We start from the raw sequence: 22866 nt of genomic DNA, 5'->3' as shown, positions 1-22866 counted from the left end.
GGAAGTGTTTGTTGACCCTCTCTGTTAGCAATATTAGCAAAATGACAAATCGCGGACATACCTGGAGTTGCAAGGAGGTGCGGGCGGAGCCTCTGATTTTTTTTGTCTTTGCCGCTTGTAGTGCATTAAACCGTTGTTTTCAAGCCGCGTCCGCGATTCATTCTGAAAATGAACAGTTTGTCTAGAGTGCTGTATACAAATGTATAACAACCACGGAGACATATTCACAGCGCGCAGCCGTTTGTCCATGGTGTCTGCTGTATTATCCTTCTTTTGTTTACTTCCGGGGGTTCCGTTGGAATTTCCCGCACGTTGTTCTGACCAATCGTGAAGCCGTTTAGGAAATACGTTCAAATACATGTGGCCAATGAGTGATGTTGATCTTATCACATGACAGAATTTTGGTTCGTTTCAATTGGTGCGGATCAGAGCAATCAGTGTGATGTGAAATGGAACCAAATCTGCTAAAAAAGTTACAATGTATCATTTTTTGCTTTTGGTCCGGACCAAATGAACCGAATTACAGATGTGAAAACGCCCTAAGTCACTTCCTGTTCACCTGTTCCTGGCTGAATATACACATAGTAGGCCCAGCCTGTTACCTAATCTTGTCACCTGTCTGTATCTGTATCTGTATCTGTAATCTGTTATCTGAATCTGCCTGTGTTTTTGACCTGTGCCTGCTACTTGGATTTTGATTGTTATTCTGCCTGCCCTGAACCCTAGCCTGTATTTGGATTTATGCTTTGGATTTGCCCTACTGGATTTGTTTGCTGGCCCTTTTTGGGATTTTACATAATAAACACCTTCTGCACATGGATTCACCTTTTCTCCGTTTTTTTTTTAAAGCCAACACGTTACAGAATAATCAGCCTACACCGGAATCCAGCGACGGTTAGTAACTTCCCACCAGCAACATGAAACCCATTTTTGCACTACTTGAACTCCGCCAGAACCACCGCCGTATTGAGGATTATGTGAGTGATTTTCTGGAATTGTCTAATCAAGTACATTATGATGAGGAAACTTTGAAACCGATCTTCTATAATGCTCTGGATGAACATTTACGTTTGTGTATGCCACATGATATGTCTGCCTGGTCTCTGGAATGCTATATTGACTTTGCTCTGTTGTTGTGTGGCTCTCCATTCACGGTGGGTGTTGTGGATAGCAAACCAGAGGCTATTCACAACACGCCACGCCACGTCATGCCTGTTCTGCCCAAACCTGTTAAGGTCTTGCCTGATCCTAAAATGGCCGCCCCCATGCTTGCTCCCAAAATGGCCGCCATCCTGCCTGTCCCTAAAATGGCTGCCATCCTGCCTGTTCCCAAAATGGCCGCCATCCTGCCTGTTTCTGCACCCACACCTGTTTTCGAGAGAGCTACCATCATCCCTGCACCTGAACTTCAGAGAGCCATCATCACAACCCCACCTGCACTCATGAGGGCTGTTATTCACCCAGCACCTAATGTCAAGATGGCCGCCCTGCCTGAACCGACGACCACAGAGGTATGTTCCATTGACTCTATACTGCCTGAATTTGCAATAGCCCTGTGGTGCATCTGGTCTGCCTTCTGCTTTGTTGTTCCCGAGGTCCTCAAGGCCCTGCATCTGAACCATCGGAACCATATGATCTGCCCGACTCATCTGATCTGCCCGACTCATCTGATCTGCCCGACTCATCTGATCTGCCCGACTCATCTGATCTGCCCGACTCATCTGATCTGCCCGACTCATCTGATCTGCCCGACTCATCTGATCTGCCCGACTCATCTGATCTGCCCGACTTATCTGATCCGCCCGACTCATCTGATCCGCCCGACTCATCTGATTCGTCTATTCTGCCTGATTCACCTGTTCCGTCTGATTCATCTGGCTCATCTGGCCCACCATCTGGAACATCGCCACCCTGGGCTGTGGAAGCTTTCCCAAGTTTTTTTTTTGGGGGGGTAGTACCCGGACACAGGAAGGAGTCAGAGGACACAGAGGCGGAGACCGAAGTGGACTCTGATCCTTCCTCTTCTTGTGTTCCAGGTCTATTCCTATCCCATGACCTAGCTTCATGTCTGCCCATTGATCCTGCTCCGTGTCTGCCCCTTGATCCTGCACCATGCCTGCCCCACGACCCTGCACCATGCCTGCCCCACGACCCTGCTCCAAGCCTGCCCCACGACCCAGGCCCGCGCCTGCCCCACGACCCAGGCCCGCGCCTGCCCCACGACCCAGGCCCGCGCCTGCCCCACGACCCAGGCCCGCGCCTGCCCCACGACCCAGGTCCGCGCCTGCCCCACGACCCAGGCCCGCGCCTGCCCCACGACCCAGGACCTCTCCTGAACTGCCCTGCCATTGCCAAGAGGTCCTGGCCCGCCCGCCCACCTTCTATTGGAGTCGCCCTTTAGAGGGGGGGGTTCTGTAAGGTTTTGTTCTGTGTTTTCTTGTATTCTGTGTATTTTGGACTTTTATTTTGACATCCTGTTCTGTTCTGGCTTTTATTTTGATTTACATCATGCCATGTCACAGTTCACACTTCCTGTCTGTTTTGTATATAAGTCACTTCCTGTTCACCTGTTCCCTGCTGAATATACACATAGTAAGCCCAGCCTGTTACCTAATCTTGTTACCTGTCTGTATCTGTGTCTGTAATCTGTTATCTGTTTTTCTGAATCTGCCTGTGTTTTTGACCTGTGCCTGTTACTTGGTTTGTGATTATTATTCTGCCTGCCCTGAACCCTAGCCTGTATTTGGATTTATGCTTTGGATTTGCCCTACTGGATTTGTTTGCTGGCCCTTTTTGGGATTTTACATTATAAACACCTTCTGCACATGGATTCACCTTTTCTCCACTTTCTTTAAAGCCAACCCGTTACAGTAGGGGATAAGAAACGATTCAGACTGTGTACTCAGCTTCGCATTGTGCCGCATTATCACCTTGGGTGTGCATTTTTTTTTTGAATAATTCAACAGCCTGTAATCAATTATTCCTTACATAACCGTTTTATATTATATCCAAAATCGGGACTCTATAAGACGTTATTTTAATAAAGCTGTGACGCTCACAAGTTGTCAAATGCGGCTTTGCTGAACAACAATGTTCTGTATAATAGATGGCAACGCTGCTTCCTGTTTCATTTAAAATGACGTCACCACATCAAATGATGCTGCACGTTTCAAAGCACTTCAGTGAAACTAAATATTGAATCACACTTACACACAGAAGAGGAATGAGTATATTTGTCAAACTCAGAGCAGGAATAGCTGTCAGTGTTTTCTGGCACAGATATGTTTGTGCTGTATTTTAAATATCGTCCATTCTTGTACCAGGCATACTTCTTTTCAGATGTGAGATTGCAGGAAGAATCACAGATCAGTTTTACTTCATCTGTAGATTCAGGATTCATCTTCACCTTTTGAACTAAATAAACAAAAACTTACAATACATGAGAAATGAAAAGAGTTGAACTGGACTGATGAGAATGTAAATGTACCTGTGACTGTTAGATTGACTGTGACTGAGCTGAGATGTTTAACTCCATCCTTCATAATGAACATGAGCTGATATTCTCCACTGTCTCTCTCTCTCAGATCATATATTAAGAGTTGTGAGTAATCATCACTGATCCACTGATCCACTCGTCCTGAGTAATCTGAATCTAAAGTCAAATCTTCAGGTTCATCTTTGTTTCTCCAGTTTGTTTTCTGTTTCTGACTGAACCAGAACCCAGTTGTGATGTTGATTTTTGGGTAAGAGCACTTGAGTGTCACCCATGTCCCTCTCACAGCACAAATATTCTGTTTATTACAGGTCACATTAAAGCTGTTCAATGTTAGAGACCCTGAAAAAGGTATAATACTGATATTTGTAACATACTGTACTGTAAACGTAACTTTTTTAAGTAAAGCAAAATCAAGGTTTTAATCTTAATCTGACCAATTTCAAGATAAACATCTTACATTTAATTATTTTAACAGTTATAAATATTTAGGTATAAAAAATATTTAGGAAAATATTAATCATATATCACAATGTTATTAGTAACAATACTGATAATAATAATAATAATATTAGTTCTTTCAGTGTTTTAGAGAAACAATATTACTGCACATTCAATACACTACAACAATTATGGAGAAATTGACATGATCTTGTCTTCATATCACAGTTTTTTAGTGACAGGATCATGACAGACCCACATGTTTTATGTGAAAGCATGTGCCTTGGTTTGTTTTGAAACAGAGTGCTTTTCCTGTCTCTTATCCTGACCCCGCCCCTTGTTCTCCTTATTAATTATCCCATGATTGTTTCATGATCGTCACCTGTTCCCCTCTTGATTTTGCTGCCTTATTTAATGACGTTCCATACTATATAGTCTGTAAAAAGCGCTACTTTGCGTACTATATAGTAGGCGGTTTGGGACGCAGGGTAGGTTTCTGTCTTTGGGGCAGTTTCCTGGATGGGGATCAGACTAGTCCTATACTAAAATAAATGTAAGAGCTGTCCAAACTGACATCTTGAAATACATCAGTGCCCTTTGTTTTGTCTCAAAATGCACACAAGTAATGTTTCTAGTAAGGCATGTGTGTTAAAACTAGTTATATTTCCTATTTAAACGAAGGCCCAAGGTTATTTTCGTAAACGAAAACTGAAACTAAGACTAAAACTATCAGCTAAAAAACATTTTCTTTAACTGAAATAAAATGTAAAATTCATAATAAATGAAAAACTAAACGAAACTTGCAACAGTTATTGAAAAACTAACTGAAATAATATAATAATTATCAAAAATAGGTATTCGTTTTCGTAATTAATAAGCTCTCATCCCGTGGTGGAAAATTTGACGTTGTTTAGGCTGCGTCCGAAAACTCTACATTGATAATTGATGCCTTCTGCTGCAGCTTTCCAAGGCAGGAAGGCATCAAGGCATGCCTGAATCCAAAGTTAGGTTTCCTTCTTGACTCCTGAGATCATGTCCCACAATTCTATGCGTGTGCGTGCATGGGGAATGTGTAAATAAATGTATATTTCCACTTTTTACACCTTTTAATTGCATTTCTAGTGAGAAATTAATATTGTAGTCTTCAAATATGTGATTAGTTATCACAAAGGCGCTCTCTGTTTATATTTCAAACACGCTGCCTTTGAAGTGTTTCCGAAAGTGTTTCTATTAGCTGGCTTCATGCCTCCGAAGTCATTTCCTTATGAGGCAGCGAGGCAACAAGTCAGCTGCCTTAAAGGTATAGCGGAAGATTTCCCCGAATTTTTGAAAAGAACCGCCCCTCCACTTTAAAAAAAAATGCACATGTGCAAAACTCTACCTGCCCCAGAGAGGGAATGCCTATTAAACGCGTGCATGAGAGAGAGAGAGCATGCAGGTGCCTAGTTCTTCTCTTTGCTCTGTTTACAAGTTGCTGTCGGCATGTTTACCGTGTCTGTGCGGTTCGTGACTTGTGCCAGGGCTAGCATCGCTAATCATAGCTTACATCAACTTTTACTAGCAGTGTTTTGAAATGGATTTTTCCAAATAGCATGACAAGCTTTACCTGTAGACTAGAAACTTCGCTTGTCAAGCCCAACCTGTGCTTTTAGCGCACGCCAGGGTGTGAAATAGTCTCCCAAAAAACACTTTCTCTTCTTGTCATACAATTCGTAGACACTTTTTGTCTTGCGACCCTCAGACGTTTTGAAAAAATAAACACGGTGAGAATGCAAGTTTTAAATGAATGGTTCAAACCGTAGCCCACCACACATATACACCTGAAAGTGCGCATGTGCAGAAAGCGAACCTAGGTATGAGCACGTACGACGGCCTTACATTAACATATCATCAGAATGATTGACGACTTGAATGACCAATAGTCTAGGTGATCCACCCGGAAAAAGAGAATCTTCCCCTATACCTTTAAGTTTTCGGACAAATATGTTTCATATTCTTATGTCATCCAGTCAACCTTCTTAGGGGATGGCTTCCGCAGTGTTCCTAGCTCTGCCCAGTTTAGGTTGCTTCCCCAGTTCGCTGGTTCACTATCGTGGGTTAAGGAACGGGTAGTGACCGGCCTTCTGCACTTTGCCTCAGGTTCCGCCCCCTACGTGGAGAGCAGAGGGCTTTTGCAGGCACTGGAAGGGTTCAGGTGCAGTGGCGTTTTGGTAGGGATTCCCTAGTCGTTGGTCACAACGTGACGTCGTAGTGACCGACTGAAAGGGAACGTCTCAGTAACGTAACCCTCATTCCCTGAAGGAAGGGAACCGAGACGTCACGTCCTGTCGCCACAGTTTGCTGTTCCATTGCTGTTTCAGGGAACGAGGGTTACATCAAAACCGAGACGTTTCATAGTTTATACAAGTTAAGTTTTTGAATAGGATTTGTTTCCAAATAAACTGAAAATGTCCTACTGACCTTCATTTCTATTTTGATTATATTGCTAACTTCTTAATAAGCCTCAAACAAACATGTATACATTTGTCCTCACATTCTTTCCTGTAGTTCCCTCTCACATTCCTGCCTAAAGGCTCATTATGCAGCTCATTATGCAAGTCTTTGTTTGCTCAGCTGTCAATCAATCCTTTTCGCATACGGCCGCTATAAACAAAAAGTGTCTCACAATTTCTAAATCAATACATTGTTTTATGTAAATGAGTAGGCAGAATGATTTTCACATCATTTTAAAGAAAAAACTCTAGACTACTAGATTCTGTTCAGAAAAGTCTTGTTAAAACATGTTTAGTATGGGTTTTGTGGACTTATATCAGTGACTTAAAAATTTAGCTTTTTTAAAAACAACGCATAAACATTTTTCTCTCAAAAATACAAACATGTACATACATGTTGCGCATATAATATTGTAGCCCAGTTTGTGCTGAACGCAGTGTTATGAGACATTTGCCATTAATATGTTTAAAGCAACTGAAAAAAGACCAAATGTAAGAGCATGTCAGAACCTCTGACAGCGTCCCAAAATAGTCGGACCCCAGAGGGTTAAAGCCAAACAGGCTGTATACCTCTTAATCGCCTACGTCACTGTAACGTCACCGCTCTAGCTGGGGGTAAAAAAAACATAAGGAAGAACTCATAGAAGGTGCGCTAAAAGTTTGAGGTTTTGACTTTAAAATGTCGTCTTGTTGTGTATTTGGCTCCCAAAATAGAAGGAACAGCACTTTTGGTATAAAACTAAAGTTTTACTAGATTTACAGAAATAAAGAAGACATTGTGGTTGAATGGACAGAGACGATCATAAAGAATGCTCGTGTTTGCAGTGAACACTTCATATCTTCACTTCAAATCTATGCATATGCACTGCAAAAAATGACTTTTCACTTTTTTGTTATGTTTTCAGAAGAAGTATCTAAAAATTCTTAAATTAAGATGCATTTTCTTGAAGAGCAAAATTACCTAAGAAAAGAAGTCTAGTTTATAAACAAAAAATATACAATTTAAGTGAATTTGTGCTTAAAACAAGCAAAATTATCTGCCAATGGGGTGAGGAAAAAAATCTAAAAATAAGTTTTCTTTTTTCTTAAACACTAAATTTAAGCAAAATTTTCTCACCCCATTAGCAGATAACTTTGCCTGTTTTAAGCACAAATTTACTTAAATTGTATATGTTTTGTCTAAAAAACAAAACTTATTTTCTTAGGTCATTGCGCTCATTAAGAAAATCGTCAGGTTACGACTGTAACCATGGTTCCCTGAGATAGGGAACGAGACGCTGTGTCATGCAATGACACCACGGGGAACGCCATGCAGCGCGACGCATGTGAATATTCTTTCCAACCAGGTCTATATATAGACGCTGGCGGATGACGTCATGTGACGTCGCAACGCGAGGCTATAAATAGGCGGAGATAATGTAGGTCAAACAGCTTCTCTTAAAATGAAGCGAATGCTACAGGCACAAGTAGTTATGGCAAAGGGACACAGCGTCTCGTTCCCTATCTCAGGGAACCATGGTTACAGTCGTAACCTGACATTCCCTTTCAAGGGATACTTGACGCTGTGTCATGTAATGACATTATGGGGAACGAGATACCCACTACGCCATAATTAATTGTGACTGTCTGTAAGTGTGAAGGTGTCTACGCACAACTTAAGACATAAAGACCTGAGATCCCGGTAGAAAAGGGAGGTCTAAAAACATAATACCTCATAAAAATGTGTGGGGGAGATTATCCCGCCACACCACAAAGCATGGAGGTCCCTGACAAAGGGGCCAGATAAGACGCCATACTCCTAGTCGAGTGTGCCCTAATTTTCGCAGAGGTGCAAACATAATGTGCACCTCATACGCTATAAAAATAGCCTCCACAATCAATTATTGATTGTTGGTTTAGAGGAAGAATGTTCTCTCTTGGAGAACCAAACACAGACCAAAGGTTGGTCGGATCTTCTAAGGTGGAAGATCTATTAATGTAAACCTCTAAAAACCCCTCAGGGCATAGAAGATGTGGCCTCTGTTGATCCGCCGACTCTTGAGGAGGAGGATGAAAAGCCTAAAAGACCAATGTTCTAGCCACATTGCTAGGAACCTTGGGAACATAACCCGGTCTTGGGTGCAAATAGCCGCAGCATATACTACAATAGTAAATGGATATACACCAGATGAAAAAACGGTATTGTAAAAACTCTTTATTGTAAAAACTCATTAATTACATCTAGATCCTCAGAACTAGAGTAATTCACAGCCCTCACAGTTAAAACGGGTGAAGCCGACTCGCGGGCACCCGTTGAACCATGATGGCTAATAAAAAAGGCTAACTTCAGTGACAGAAATGTATCTGTACATGAGTCAAATGTGTTCGAAAGAGGCCATGAGACAGGCTTTCGAAGCACTACAGATAGAACCCTTAGAAATAGGAGCATAGACACAGAGATAGCCGGAGCCTATACTCTGGTAGTAAATGGATATAAACCGGATGAAAACCGATTTTGTAAAAATTCCAGAACTGAAGCCACTGGGCAGTTTGGAAATAAATGTTTGTCACTAAACCGAGTAGTGAATAGTCTCCATTTAAAATAGTTTTTAAAATAGGAGACATATGTGCCTACATCCTCACTGAGTCCCAAGTTACCCAAAGAAATAATATTTTCTGCTAGTGGGTTAAAATGCCCTTTTTGGCATTGTTCCGTAGCCCTAGGCGCTTCATATGGGCAAGGACGACATCTCGATGCCGAACTGCCATGTCTTGAGACTGGACTAACACAAGCCAATAGTCTATGTAATTAAGTATTTGGATCCCTTGAAGTCTCAGAGGAGCAAGGGTTAAATCCATGCATTATGCACTGTGAAAGAACTACTCTGAACGGCAGAACCCGATATTGGTATGGTTTGCCCCCGAAAGCAAACCAGGGAATTTCCAGATGCTGCAGGAGGATAGATATATGGACATAGGGGTCCTTAAAATGTATCATGACGAACCAGTCCTCAGACCTGATTAACGCCACAATAAAAGGAATTGTCAGTTTTAGAGTTTTTATCTCTTCAGAGATCGATCTAAATAGGCCTCAGCCCTCCATCATTCTTTGGTACAATAAAATAATGGCTATAAAGCAATGACCTATTCCTTTAATAAGGTGGTCTTTTTCCGGGGCCCACCTCGGTGGGTAAAACCCCTCCGAACCTGGGAGGATGGGAAACAAACTGAATTATGTAGCCTTTCTCTATAACCTCTAGCAGCCATTTTGTGACATTTTTTTCTCCACTCATGGAATAAAATGCCCTAAAAAGGAGATGGACTCCAGAATGCTCACTGCCCTGAAGCGGAGGACCGGCAGGGCACAGCTGAGCTACTAAAAATGCCCTATTGTTCTGTTTTATATGTCTTTTTTAATGGAGACAAAAATTAGGTCTTCTTTAATGAAGACGGAACATAAGGGGTTAACAAACTATTTTGTATGTGAGGGCACATCGGGCACAGGTTTTATCTGTGCTCCATGAGAAGTGCCTTAAAGGAATAGTCTACTCATTTTCAATATTAAAATATGTTATTACCTTAACTAAGAACTGTTGAATCATCCCTCAATCATCTGTGTGTGTGCACGTAAGCGCTGGAGCGCGCTGCGATGCTACGATAGCATTTAGCTTAGCCCCATTCATTCAATGGTACCATTTAGAGATAAAGTTACACTGTAAAACTTTTCTGTAAATTTACAGGCAATTTCTAACAGTATTACACTGTATTTTCATAAAACAGAATTATACTGTATATTTTATGATATGGCTGTAAATACGCAGTATTATGCTATATTTTAGGCCGCTTGGTTTGAAATACAGTATTAAACTGTTGACGCGTTGCATTGTGGGATGATTTAGCGCTTTTTCAAAGTTTGTTGTGACCTGTGATGGTGCGAACAGAGATTAATAAAAACTTATCTTGTCAGCGGATTTAATCAAGTAAATTCCAGGAAATCGCTTAATTAACATAGTCAGTGTGTGTGTGATTTTGTGTAAGTTTTGTGAGCATCGGTATGCTTTTAAACAACTGACCCAAACAGTGCTGCACATTCGTCAGATTTAAGGAATCCAATCTGACCATATTTCAGGACGAATACGGAGTGTTATTAAGGTAAGTCAATCTTTATTTTGACGTTGTTTCCACTAACTTAATGGTTTATTTTGGGAATATTAAATAACCGTTCGGATAATCTGATGAACATCCAGCTGAATATCATCTTTGTGATTTTGCTCGTGTATACGTTTCATTATTTTGTCGCCACAAATGTAATGTTTCATACGGGAAACGTTTAATTTACCGTCTCAATCATTTGACCTGCTGTAAGCATTTATTTTGTCGCTTAAAATTGATTAAAGGCGGAGTCCATGATGTTTGAAAAACGCGTTGGAAAAGGAGACGGGCCGACTACCAAAACACACTTATAGCCAATCAAATCAAATCAAATGCCGGTTTGCGTATGTGTGGGGTGGGTCTATCAACAGAAGGTCCAGATTCTATTGGGCTAGGGGCGTGTTTGTTTAGGTGATTTCAAATATCAACATTGGCTTTCAAACATCATGGACTCCGCCTTTAATATGACGAATGCAGTGTGCTTACGTGAGTGCTGCTTAAGTTACGTTTTGTTTTATCACGTGTTAATAAAATAACTTATCTGTTCTGTGATTGTGCACGTGTTTAACTTTTCTAATTTTGTCAGCACATACAAATGTAATATTTCACATTATACAGCTAACTACCATCTAAATCAATCATTTGACCTGCTGTTAGTATATTTTTTTGTCGCTTAATGTACTAATAGGATGAATATACCTAACGTGAGTGTTGCTTAAGTTGCGTTTCATTACCACGTGTTAATAAAATAACTTATCTGTTCTGTGATTGTGCACGTGTAACTGTTATCTTTTTGTCAGCACATACAGATGTAATCTTTCACAATATAACGTACAGCTAAATTTACCATCTCACTTATTTGACCTGCTGTTAGTATTTATTTTTGTTGCTAAAATGTACTAATATGATGAGTATAGCGTTGCTTAAGTTACGTTTTAACACGTGTTAACAAAATATATGTTCTGTAATTGTGCACGTGTATAACTGTTATATTATTTTGTAAGCACATCACTTGATCTTGCACAATGTAACGTTATAGCAAAATTTAGCATCATATAATTGCTGTTCTTTCAAATAAAATAATGTGATGATGAATATCTAAAGTAAGTGTTGCACAAGTCAACGTTTTAGTTAACCGTGCACGTGCACAGAATATCATCTATGATTGTGCTCGTGAAATAGTTTAATTATTTTGTCGCAACATACAAATGTAATCTTTCACAATGTAAAGCTTAATTTACCATCTCAATAATTTGACCTGCTGTTAGTATTTATTTTTGCCGCTTAAATTGTTTACATATGAACATTATGATGAATATAGCGTGCTAACTTAAGTGTTGCTCACGTTTTATTAACACGTGTTAACAAAATATCTGTTCCGTAATTGTGCACGTGTATATCTTGTATCATTTAGTCAGCACACACAAATTTGATATTGCAATATATACAACTAAATTGCTGGTAGTATTAATTTTTGTCGTTTAAAATTAAATAATTTGATTAATATACTTTGCTAACGTTAGTGTTGCACAAGTTATATTAGGGTTTACAGTACATGCGTGCTAATATGAGTTCTGTGATTGTGCTTCTGACTTAATGTTTTCATTTTGTTAGCACATACAAATTTGAATTTTCAGAATATACAGCAAAGTCAAAAAAATTTATGATTTGAACTGTTGTTTTGTTGTTTGTTTCAGGTTGAACAATCTGATGAATATCACATGGTAAGTGCTGTAGTTTACATTATAGTTATAGTTCACAACAAGTATTAACAAAAATGCTGTGGTGTCAGTTTTGTCATCGTCAGTTTGCTTCAGTGTTGTCATTTTGCCATCACATGAAAATTCATAGTCATGTTCCCAATGCCAAGTTCAAATGTGGCATTCCTGATTGCTCCAGATCCTTTAAAAAGTTCACAGCTTTCAAGACTCATATTTACAGAGATCACAGAAAGAGAATCACAAAATCTGTTGCCAAACAATTCGGAACTGATGCCTTTACTTTAGTCTGTGACATAGATTTATGTCAAGAGAAATGTAGTGATTTAAGAAATTTCATTTTACACTTGAAGTCTCATATCAAAGAAGGCACCACAGTGCCTTGCCCATTTACATGTAATAAAAGGTTTTCTGTTGCATCAACACTGACTTCACATTTGTCCAGAAATCATCGCAGCTCTTCATCAGAAACGTTGCGTCACAATATAATGAAACCAAATGTTTCAATGCAGAGGTCTCATGATGATGATGAATGTGATGTGGCCGAACAATCACATGCACAGTCTGACTTTTTTGTTGATTGTGGTGATGGTGGAGAGCAGTTGGATATTCCATTGTATTCAGATAATGCAGATGAATCTATGTTTTTGAAGAACATGGCACTGTTTTACCTGAAGTTACAGGTGAAACATATTCTCCCATCATCTGTAATTCAGTCAGTAATTGATGGGCTGCAGGACATACAGTCTTGTTCAAAATAATAGCAGTACAATGTGACTTACCAGAATAATCAAGGTTTTTAGTATATTTTTTATTGCTACGTGGCAAACAAGTTACCAGTAGGTTCAGTAGATTCTCAGAGAACAAACAAGACCCAGCATTCATGATATGCATGCTCTTAAGGCTGTGCAATTGGGGTATTAGTTGAAAGGGGTGTGTTCAAAAAAATAGCAGTGTCTACCTTTGACTGTACAAACTCAAAACTATTTTGTACAAAAAAAAAATTTCTGGGATTTAGCAATCCTGTGAATCACTAAACTAATATTTAGTTGTATGACCACAGTTTTTTAAAACTCCTTGACATCTGTGTGGCATGGACTCAACCAACTTGTGGCACCTCTCAGCTGTTATTCCACTTCATGATTCTTTAACAACATTCCACAATTCATTCACATTTCTTGGTTTTGCTTCAGAAACAGCATTTTTGATATCACCCCACAAGTTCTCAATTAGATTAAAGTCTGGAGATTGGGCTGGCCACTCCATAACATTCATTTTGTTGGTTTGGAACCAAGACTTTGCCCATTTACTAGTGTGTTTTGGGTCATTGTCTTGTTGAAACAACCATTTCAAGGGCATGTCCTCTTCAGCATAGGGCAACATGACCTCTTCAAGTATTTTAACATATGCAAACTGATCCATGATCCCTGGTATGCGATAAATAGACCCAACACCATAGTAGGAGAAACATGCCCATATCATGATGCTTTCACCTCCATGCTTCACTGTCTTCACTGTGTACTGTGGCTTGAATTCAGAGTTTGGGGGTCGTCTCACAAACTGCCTGTGGCCCTTGGATCCAAAAAGAACAATTTTACTCTCATCAGTCCACAAAATGTTCCTCCATTTCTCTTTAGGCCAGTTGATGTGTTCTTTGGCAAATTGTAACCTCTTCTGCACATGCCTTTTTTTAACAGAGGGACTTTGCGGGGGATTCTTGAAAATAGATTAGCTTCACACAGACGTCTTCTAACTGTCACAGTACTTACAGGTAACTCCAGACTGTCTTTGATCATCCTGGAGGTGATCATTGGCTGAGCCTTTGCCATTCTGGTTATTCTTCTATCCATTTTGATGGTTGTCTTCCGTTTTCTTCCACGTCTCTCTGGTTTTGCTCTCCATATTAAGGCATTGGAGATCATTTTAGCTGAACAGCCTATCATTTTTTGCACCTCTTTATAGGTTTTCCCCTCTCCAATCAACTTTTTAATCAAAGTACGCTGTTCTTCTGAACAATGTCTTGAACGACCCATTTTCCTCAGCTTTCAAATGCACGTTCAACAAGTGTTGGCTTCATCCTTAAATAGGGGCCACCTGATTCACACCTGTTTCTTCACAAAATTGATGACCTCAGTTATTGAATGCCACACTGCTATTTTTTTGAACACACCCCTTTCAACTAATTCAACTAATTGCCCAATTGCACAGCCTTAAGAGCGTGCATATCATGAATGCTGGGTCTCATTTGTTTTCTGAGAATCTACTGAACCTACTGGTAACTTGTTTGCCACGTAGCAATAGAGAATATACTGAGAACCTTGATTGTTCTGGTTGGTCACATTGTGCTGCTATTATTTTGAACAATACTGTACATGATATTAGCCAGTCTCATTTGTTTTACAGACTAGGTGAAAAATTGACTGTGCTTGGAATGTCTGAAAATGATATAAAGAGTGTTGTTGATGTTTTGAAAACTGATGATCTTTTCCGGATATCTAATACCCATGCACTGAAAACAGATAAGAGGAGAAAGTCTTTCTATAAAAAGAATTTTAGGTTTGTGGATCCTGTCCCCATCTGCCTTGGGAAAAATGATTCTGGCAAGGAAAGCTTTGCCCAGTATATTCCCATTAAGGAAAGCTTAGAAGCGCTGTTCTGCTGTAAAACAGTAGTAGAACAACATGAGAAAGCACAAATGCATGAAGTCAGAAAACAAGACATCCTCTGTGATGTATGGGATGGAAGAAATATTGAGGAAAACATGCTTTTTAAAAATGATAAAGATTCGTTAGCTTTAATTTTGTATCAAGATGCCTTTGAGGTTGTCAATCCGCTTGGGTCGGGTAAAAAAAAAACACAAAATTCTTGCAGTTTACATGACACTTGCAAACCTGATGCCTCACTGTAGGTCAGGTATTGATCATATGCAACTCGTTCTGCTGTGTAGGGAAAATGATTTTAAGTTTTTTGGCCAGGATTTGGTCTTTGCCACCCTGATTAAAGACCTTAAAGACCTTGAGGAAAATGGTGTTGTATTGGCTGATGGAAAGATACACAAAGGTACAGTGTGTGCCATAGCTGGAGATAATCTTGGATCACATTGCATTGGTGGCTTTATTGAAAATTTTAGTAAAAGCAACAACTTTTGCCGATATTGTGAAATAGACCGCCAAACATTTACCTCTGCAACTCTAACAAAAGCCTTAACAAGAACTGTTAAGTCATATGAGCAGAATCTTAAAGATTTGGATGCTGGTGGAGCTGAAAGTGCAGTTGGTGTCAAAAGTAATTCTGTCTTTAATGAGCTGAAATATTTTCACGTTTGCCAGCCAGGCTTACCTTCCTGTCTTGGACATGACCTTTTTGAAGGTGTTGTGTCATTTGACCTTGCACTGTACATTGACCATTTTGTGAAACAGGAGAAACAGTTCACATACACTGAACTAAATCGTCACATTAACCAGTTCAAGTATCTTGGGAATGATGCTCGTGATAAGCCAGCTGACATAACTCCCAGTAGTGGCAAATTAAGTGGACATGCTGTTCAGAATTGGTGCTTTCTTAGGCTTTTGCCTCTTTTGATAGGGGATAAGATCAACAGCCCAACTGACAATGATGTTTGGCAGCTGATTCTTCAACTCAGACAAATAGTAGAGCTCATATGTGCTCCTTCAATTACTGCTGGTCAGATTGCATATGTATCCGTACTAATAGAGGAGTATATTGAGACTCGAAAGTTGACTTTTCCAAGTCATCCACTTAAGCTAAAGCACCACTACATGTGTCACTATCCTGAGCTGACTGATCGTTTTGGTCCACTTATTTGCATGTGGACGCTACGTTTTGAGAGTAAGCACTCATATTTCAAAGAGTGTGCAAGAAAATTGCATAATTTTAAGAACCTGACTGCTACATTGGCAGAAAGACATCAACTTCTGCAGGCTTACCTAAGTGCAGGAAGTCCTTTCCCAGAAGATGTTGTGGTGGAAAGAGGAACAGAGTTTGATGTGAAAGACTACAATGATGACATTCAGAGATCTGTTGCCTGCTTTAACTTTCAGCCAAGTGATACACTGACATCCAATGACGCAACTGTAAAGGGAACACTTTACAAAAAGAACATGCATGTTGTTTTGCAGAATAGTGATGAGGGAATTGTGTTTGGGAAGATTCACTTGATTCTTGTTCACAATAATTCCAAGGTTTATTTTGTCACAAAGAAATGTCAGTCATTTTGTCTCATAGACCAGGGTGTTCACTGCTTGACATCACAAGATGAAGGCTATTTATGCATTAATCAAGACAGCCTACTAGATTACTATCCTCTGCCTGAATACTCCTTCTGTGGCTTGCCAGTAATAGTTCTCCATCATTTCTTCCCTCTTCTAGAATAATGTCAGGACTTGGAGAAGTACTGAAACATGCCATATTATCTGTGTTGCCGACCCTGTCTCCAGATGTCATTAATCAGTTGGTTGAGAAGCTTGTGGACCAAGGAGTTGAGAGTGTGGATGATTTGGTGTACGTTAAAGATGATGACATTTTGGAGTTCTTGTGACCTATTCAATGCAGAAAACTTCTTTGTGCTTGGAAAAATCAAGGTAAGGTTGTGTTGACTAAATTAACTATGGATGAGACAATTTAACATGTGCAACACTGCATTGCATTATTTTATATTATCTAAGTTTTAAGGCAATAAATGATTTCTTTCTTTATGTTTAATCCACAGAAAATCAGAACAGCACAGTTGTTTCACTTCCTGTTGAAGTTCTCCCCATGGCCTCCTCTGAAACCAATTCTGAAATAGTTTCACCTCAATCCAGCTCCTCGAGCACATCAATCTGTGTGTCACAGTCATGGCCTGAAAATTTCAAAGTTCCCTGGAACATAATGCCAGCAGGTATTCAGAGTGCTGCAAAGAATGGTCAGAGACCTTCCCCTGCTGACAGACGCCAAATGATTAGAGTTCTTGCTGATGAAATAAGAAAGCATGACCTAAACCCCACCAGATCACAGTGTGCCACTGTTACTCGCAAAGTCGTTAGGGAGTATCCAAAATCTTTTGCTGACATGATAGGTGACAGGCAAATTGGGGGTGGAAATGAATCTCTTCTGTCACAGCTAAAAGTACGGATAGAGCATCTTAATAGAAATAATACTCTAAGTCAAAGGATCCAAAGTAGTGACAGTGGAACTAGTCGAAAACGTAGTTCTACTGACTCGTATGGTTGTACAAGATGGCAGCCTTCTCTTCCACCTGGTGAAAGTTCTGAAACTCTTGAACTGAAGCGTCTGAAGATGGAGGAGATATATCTTCATGAAGGAGACTCTGGTGCAGAAAGAGGAGATGTTTGCAAGCTCATGGAGGAGACGTATTGCCTTCAGCGTCACATGATCAATGCAAGCCCACCCCCAACAATTGCAGAGTTGAAAAAGAAATGGCCTTATCTCTTCATACAGAGGCATATATATGGTCATTTTGAACTGCTCACTGAAAAAAAAGTAAAAAGACTTTTGGAATTGTCAATTCAGGAGTGTGGACAAATAATTACGCAGTTTTTTAAAGGCAAACCAACCAACGATGATGTTCGGAACATCCTTTCCAAAGGTGAAAACGATGTGGCTGCCAATGTCCTACAGCTGCTTCTTGCACACTTCAAGGAAAAGTTAGATGGCATCATTCTTCAGGCAGATGTAAGTATAGTTATTCAGAATTATTTGTAACATTTTATGTTTTGGTTCTGTTAATTGATGAGTGTGCTTTCTGTTTCAGGAATTTGCAACTCCACATGATGTCAAGCAATCTCTGCATCTGCCAGGGAGTCCACGTCTTATAATTCTTGGTATGTAAACATTAAGGGACTTAAAGGAATAGTCTACTCATTTTCAATATTAAATTATGTTATTACCTTAACTAAGAAGAGTTGATACATCCCTCTATCGTCTTAGTGCGTGCCTGTAAGCGCTGGAGCGCGCTGCGACACTTTGATAGCATTTAGCTTAGCCCCATTCCTATTTAAGATGAGTAGTTATACGAGCTAGTTTGGTGGTACAAAATAAAACGTATCGCTTTTCTAAGCGGATTTAAAAGAGGAACTATATTTTATGGCGTAATAGCACTTTTGGGAGTACTTTGACTCGCCTGAAAAGTCCACTCCCCTTTTCCCTCTCATAATGGGAGAGGGAGGGTGTTACTGCGCAGATTCGAAGTACTCCCAAAACTCCTATTACGCCATAAAATATAGTTTCTCTTTTAAATCCGCTTAGAAAAGCGCTATGTTTTATTTTGTACCACCAAACTTGCTCGTATAACTACTCGTCTTAAATAGGAAAAACGTTGATGTGTTTGGTCACTTCTAACTTTATCTGTAAATGGTACCATTGAATGAATGGGGCTAAGCTAAATGCTATTGAAGCGTCGCAGCGCGCTCCAGCGCTTACGTGCACGCACACAGATGATAGAGGGATGTATCAACTCTTCCTAGTTAAGGTAATAACATAGTTCAATATGGAAAATGAGCAGACTATTCCTTTAATCTCTCTTTCACAGACAAGTGTTGGGTGCATAGTGTACCTTCTGAATGGGAAGTGTCAGATTTCTATTCATATTTATTTATAACTCTGTGTAGACAACCAAAGAGAAACAGAGTAGAACTTTAATTTGTCTTTATTGAAAGTGTTTTTCTTGTCATTTTCAGGTGAATCTCTAAGCAACAAGCGTTGGATGCTAAGTATGGAAGGTGAAATTGTGTGTGAAGGAGCCCAACCCTGTTTCGTCTCTGGACTTGCAGCGTTGTTTTCCTTATTTTACAATTTCAACCTTGAGTATCAGGATGAGGCAGCGTGCACCCTTGAGTTTGTTCAAAGGTTACATATTATCATATTTGTCAACCATATTTGTCTATTACTGCAAAATGACATGTCTCAACTCGGAACCATATATTAAGGTGTACACTATTCTTATCGTACTGTGCCAGAGTTCTTTCGAGCCCCTAAGTATTGTTAATTTGGCCAGTTTGATCGTACGAGACCATTCTTGAAAAGCTTACCAGGGTACGCTTAAGTGTACCGCACCCTGGTAAGCTTTGCAGCGGTGGTCTCGTGTACTATTCACTTTGATTCAGAGGCGGGGTGGGCACACTACTCATGTTGGGTGCAAAAAAACGTAAGCTGCCACTGTTAAAATGTTTAAAAAATCCTGCACGCTTTGCAGACTGATTGGTTTATGACATAATACCACAAAAGAGATTTAAAAGCCTATTAGTAGCAGTCTGCTTTGCACTCGCTCTTTACCAATCCATCTGCGCAGCTCAAAGCAAAAATCTAGTTTCTTAAAGATCACTCAAATAATGTTTTTCAAATGTAAATGTTCTTCAAAAAGATCTTCACTATGTACAATTATGCACTAAATACTTTGTTGGGGCTCCTTTCCACAAATTACTGTTTCAGTGCATTGTGGCATGAAGCCCATAAGGCTGTGGCACTGCTGAGGGGTTATTGAAGCCCAAGTTGCTTTGAAATTGGCCTTCAGCTCCTTTTAATTATTTGATAATGCAAATAATTCATTTGACTTGATAATGCATAATGGACCAACACCAGCAGATGACATGGATGGCACATCATCACTGACTGTGGAAACACTTCACACTGGATTCTCGGCCTCTCAATGTTTCCTTTAAACTCCGGGACCTTGATTTCCAAATGAAATGCACAATTTGCTTTCATCTGTGAAGAGGATTTTGGAGCACTGATCACCAATCCAGACTTTTTCTCAATTAGCCCAGGTGAAAATATTCTGACAACGTTTGTGGTGAAGAAGTGGCTTGACTCAAGGAAATGGGCTACAACTGTCACATTCCCAAAGACATCTGTGTGTGGTGGCTCTTGATGCGCTGACTCTAGCTTCAGTCCACTACTTGTGAAGCTCTTCCAAGTTCTTGAATCTTCTTAACTTAAAAATCTTTCCAAGGCTGACGCAATCTCTGTTGCTTGTTCTATTAAAGCAACTTGGGCTTCAATAACCCCTCAGCAGTGCCATAGGCTTATTGCCTCCATGTCATGCTGCATTTACACAGCAATTCATGCAGAAGAAGCTCCAACAAAGTATTGAGTGCACAATTGTACATAGTTTGAAGATTCTGTTTGTAAATCATTTTTTGAGTGATGTTTGAGAAAATACCCTACTTTGAGAAACTTAGATTTTTACTTTTTTGAGCTGTAAGTGTAAATCATCAGAATTAAAGCAAAAAGTGTCTACTTGATGGAAAGTAATTCTTGGCCAAAATTGTATTATTCTGCCATGTATCGCTTTAACATTATCATGTACAGTAGTCATGAATGCACAAGTAAAAAAACACATGCTCTAATTAAATTGCAAATAAGTAAAATTATTAAAGCCACTGAGGTTTGAATTTCATTCTGGAAAGACAATTATGTCCAGTGTATGAAATTATTTGGCCCTATTCATTAGTGAATATTTAGTTATGCATAACTAATGTGAAAAATGCATAATATTCACCTCTGTTTTTTCTGCCATTTAGACGTTTCATTGACATCAACCCTGAGCGTGGCTCAAAAGCCAAAAAGGGCAAAGTGACATCTAAGAAGACTGGCAAAGTCGTCCAAAAAAAGAGCTGTACCATGAATCCGCAGGTAGCCTCTCTATTGCGGAAATTAACAGACTTTGAGTGGGATTTTGTTTAGATTCCCCTTTTTTGTTTAGTTTTTTTGGTTATTTTAAAAAAGTTTTAGAAAATTGTTAAGATACCTGTTGATTGTCAAATGAATATTCCCAAGTGTATATGACTTTCTTTCTTCAGCATAAGATATTAGCTATAACATTATTTCATATACACCAAGAATGGCACAAGGCTCTTTTTGTTGGTAAATTGTTTACCTTCAGTTGTTTATATAAAAAGGTCACTTTCCAGTCTTTCTGGTTATTTAAAAATGGTTTAGAAAATTAAGATACCTGTTGATTGTCAAATGAATATTCCCAAGTGTATATGACTTTCTTTCTTCAGCATAAGATATTAGCTATAACATTATTTCATATAACACTGATTGTGTTCAGTTGAAGAAAGAAAGTCATATACACCAAGAATGGCACAAGGCTCTTTTTGTTGGTAAATTGTTTACCTTCAGTTGTTTATATAAAAAGGTCACTTTCCAGTCTTTCTGGTTATTTAAAAATGGTTTAGAAAATTGTTAAGATACCTGTTGATTGTCAAATGAATATTCCCAAGTGTATATGACTTTCTTTCTTCGGCATAAGATATTAGCTATAACATTATTTCATATAGCAGTGAATGTGTTCAGTTGAAGAAAGAAAGTCATATACACCAAGGATGGCACAAGGCTCTTTTTGTTGGTAAATTGTTTAGTGGTTTATTTTAAATTGTCATTTTCTGGTCTTTGCTTTTAAAATAAAAAAATGCTTTATGCTTCAAAGTATGTTGTGCAGTATTTATTCTTCTTTTGTAAGTAATGCTATAAAAAGGTAATTTAGTAATTTTGGAAAACACTGTAAAATTATGTCATAAATACAGCACGTAATGTTAAATTACAATACACCCTGCAAAAATACAGTCTATTTCTATGAAAAACACAGCTGTAAACTGTAAAAGGAAGTGTCAAAAATACAGTACAAAAGCATTAATTACAGTACCCCCTGCAAAAATACAGTCTATTTCTATGAAAAACACAGCTGTAAACTGTAAACGGAAGTGTCAAAAATACAGTACAAAAGCATTAATTACAGTACCCCCTGCAAAAATACAGTCTATTTCTATGAAAAACACAGCTGTAAACTGTAAAAGGAAGTGTCAAAAATACAGTACAAAAGCATTAATTACAGTACCCCCTGCAAAAATACAGTCTATTTCTATGAAAAACACAGCTGTAAACTGTAAAAGTAAGTGTCAAAAATACAGTACAAAAGCATTAATTACAGTACCCCCTGCAAAAATACAGTCTATTTCTATGAAAAACACAGCTGTAAACTGTAAACTGAAGTGACAAAAATACAGTACAAAAGCATTAATTACAGTACCCCATGCAAAAATACAGTCTACTTCCATGAAAAACACAGTTGTAAACTGTAAAATTATGTGTCAAAACAGTGGGATACTGTATTTGTAAATTACAGAAGTGTACTGTAAATTGTGTTTACAGAACTGACCCTGTAAAAATACAGTAAATGGCTGGCAACCCAGCTGCCAGTATTTTACTGTAAATTTACAGTGAAAAGTTTTACAGTGTAGAAGTGACCACACACATCAACGTTTTTCCTATTTAAGACGAGTAGTTATACGAGCAAGTTTGGTGGTACAAAATAAAACATAGAGCTTTTCTAAGCGGATTTAAAAGAGTAACTATATTTTATGGCGTAATAACACTTTTGTGAGTACTTCGACTCGGCGCAGTAACACCCTTCCTCTCCCATTATGAGAGTGAGAAGGGGAGCGGACTTTGAATGGAATTTTCTCACAATGCCCGCACGCCTCCCCCTCGGGGAAAGCGTGCGTGTAGTCCGCACCAAACACACACACACAAAGCTCGTGCTATCCCCGTCAATAATAATCTAGGACAG

At 39.2% G+C, this 22866-nt stretch overlaps 2 protein-coding genes across 4 annotated transcripts in view; one reads left to right on the top strand and one right to left on the bottom strand.

The window, feature by feature from the left end:
- LOC129453090 (sialoadhesin-like) overlaps positions 1–22866 on the bottom strand; it is a 205332-nt gene that overhangs the window by 179238 nt on the left and 3228 nt on the right. The gene's annotated exons all lie outside the window — the stretch shown is intronic.
- Positions 10116–21725, top strand: LOC129438270 (uncharacterized). The gene is made up of 7 exons (XM_073862020.1): positions 10116–10557; positions 12255–12281; positions 16665–16876; positions 17005–17969; positions 18049–18118; positions 18974–19142; positions 20816–21725. Exons 4-7 carry the CDS (start codon positions 17052–17054, stop codon positions 20976–20978), a joined length of 1320 nt encoding a protein of 439 aa, XP_073718121.1. The 5' UTR covers positions 10116–10557; positions 12255–12281; positions 16665–16876; positions 17005–17051; the 3' UTR covers positions 20979–21725.

The sequence above is a fragment of the Misgurnus anguillicaudatus genome, chromosome 23 (genome assembly GCF_027580225.2).
Source record: "Misgurnus anguillicaudatus chromosome 23, ASM2758022v2, whole genome shotgun sequence".
NCBI lineage: Eukaryota > Metazoa > Chordata > Actinopteri > Cypriniformes > Cobitidae > Misgurnus > Misgurnus anguillicaudatus.
The sequence above is the reverse complement of the archived record's forward strand: the minus strand, read 5'-3'. Positions and strand labels throughout refer to the sequence as shown.

Excerpts from the sequence above, each read along its gene's own strand:
- LOC129438270 (XM_073862020.1), top strand. The coding sequence starts at position 17,052 with ATGGCCTCCTCTGAAACCAATTCTGAAATAGTTTCACCTCAATCCAGC. Across the intron at positions 17,970-18,048 it reads GCATCATTCTTCAGGCAGAT|GAATTTGCAACTCCACATGA; the intron begins GTAAGTATAGTT and ends TTTCTGTTTCAG. Across the intron at positions 19,143-20,815 it reads ACCCTTGAGTTTGTTCAAAG|ACGTTTCATTGACATCAACC; the intron begins GTTACATATTAT and ends TCTGCCATTTAG.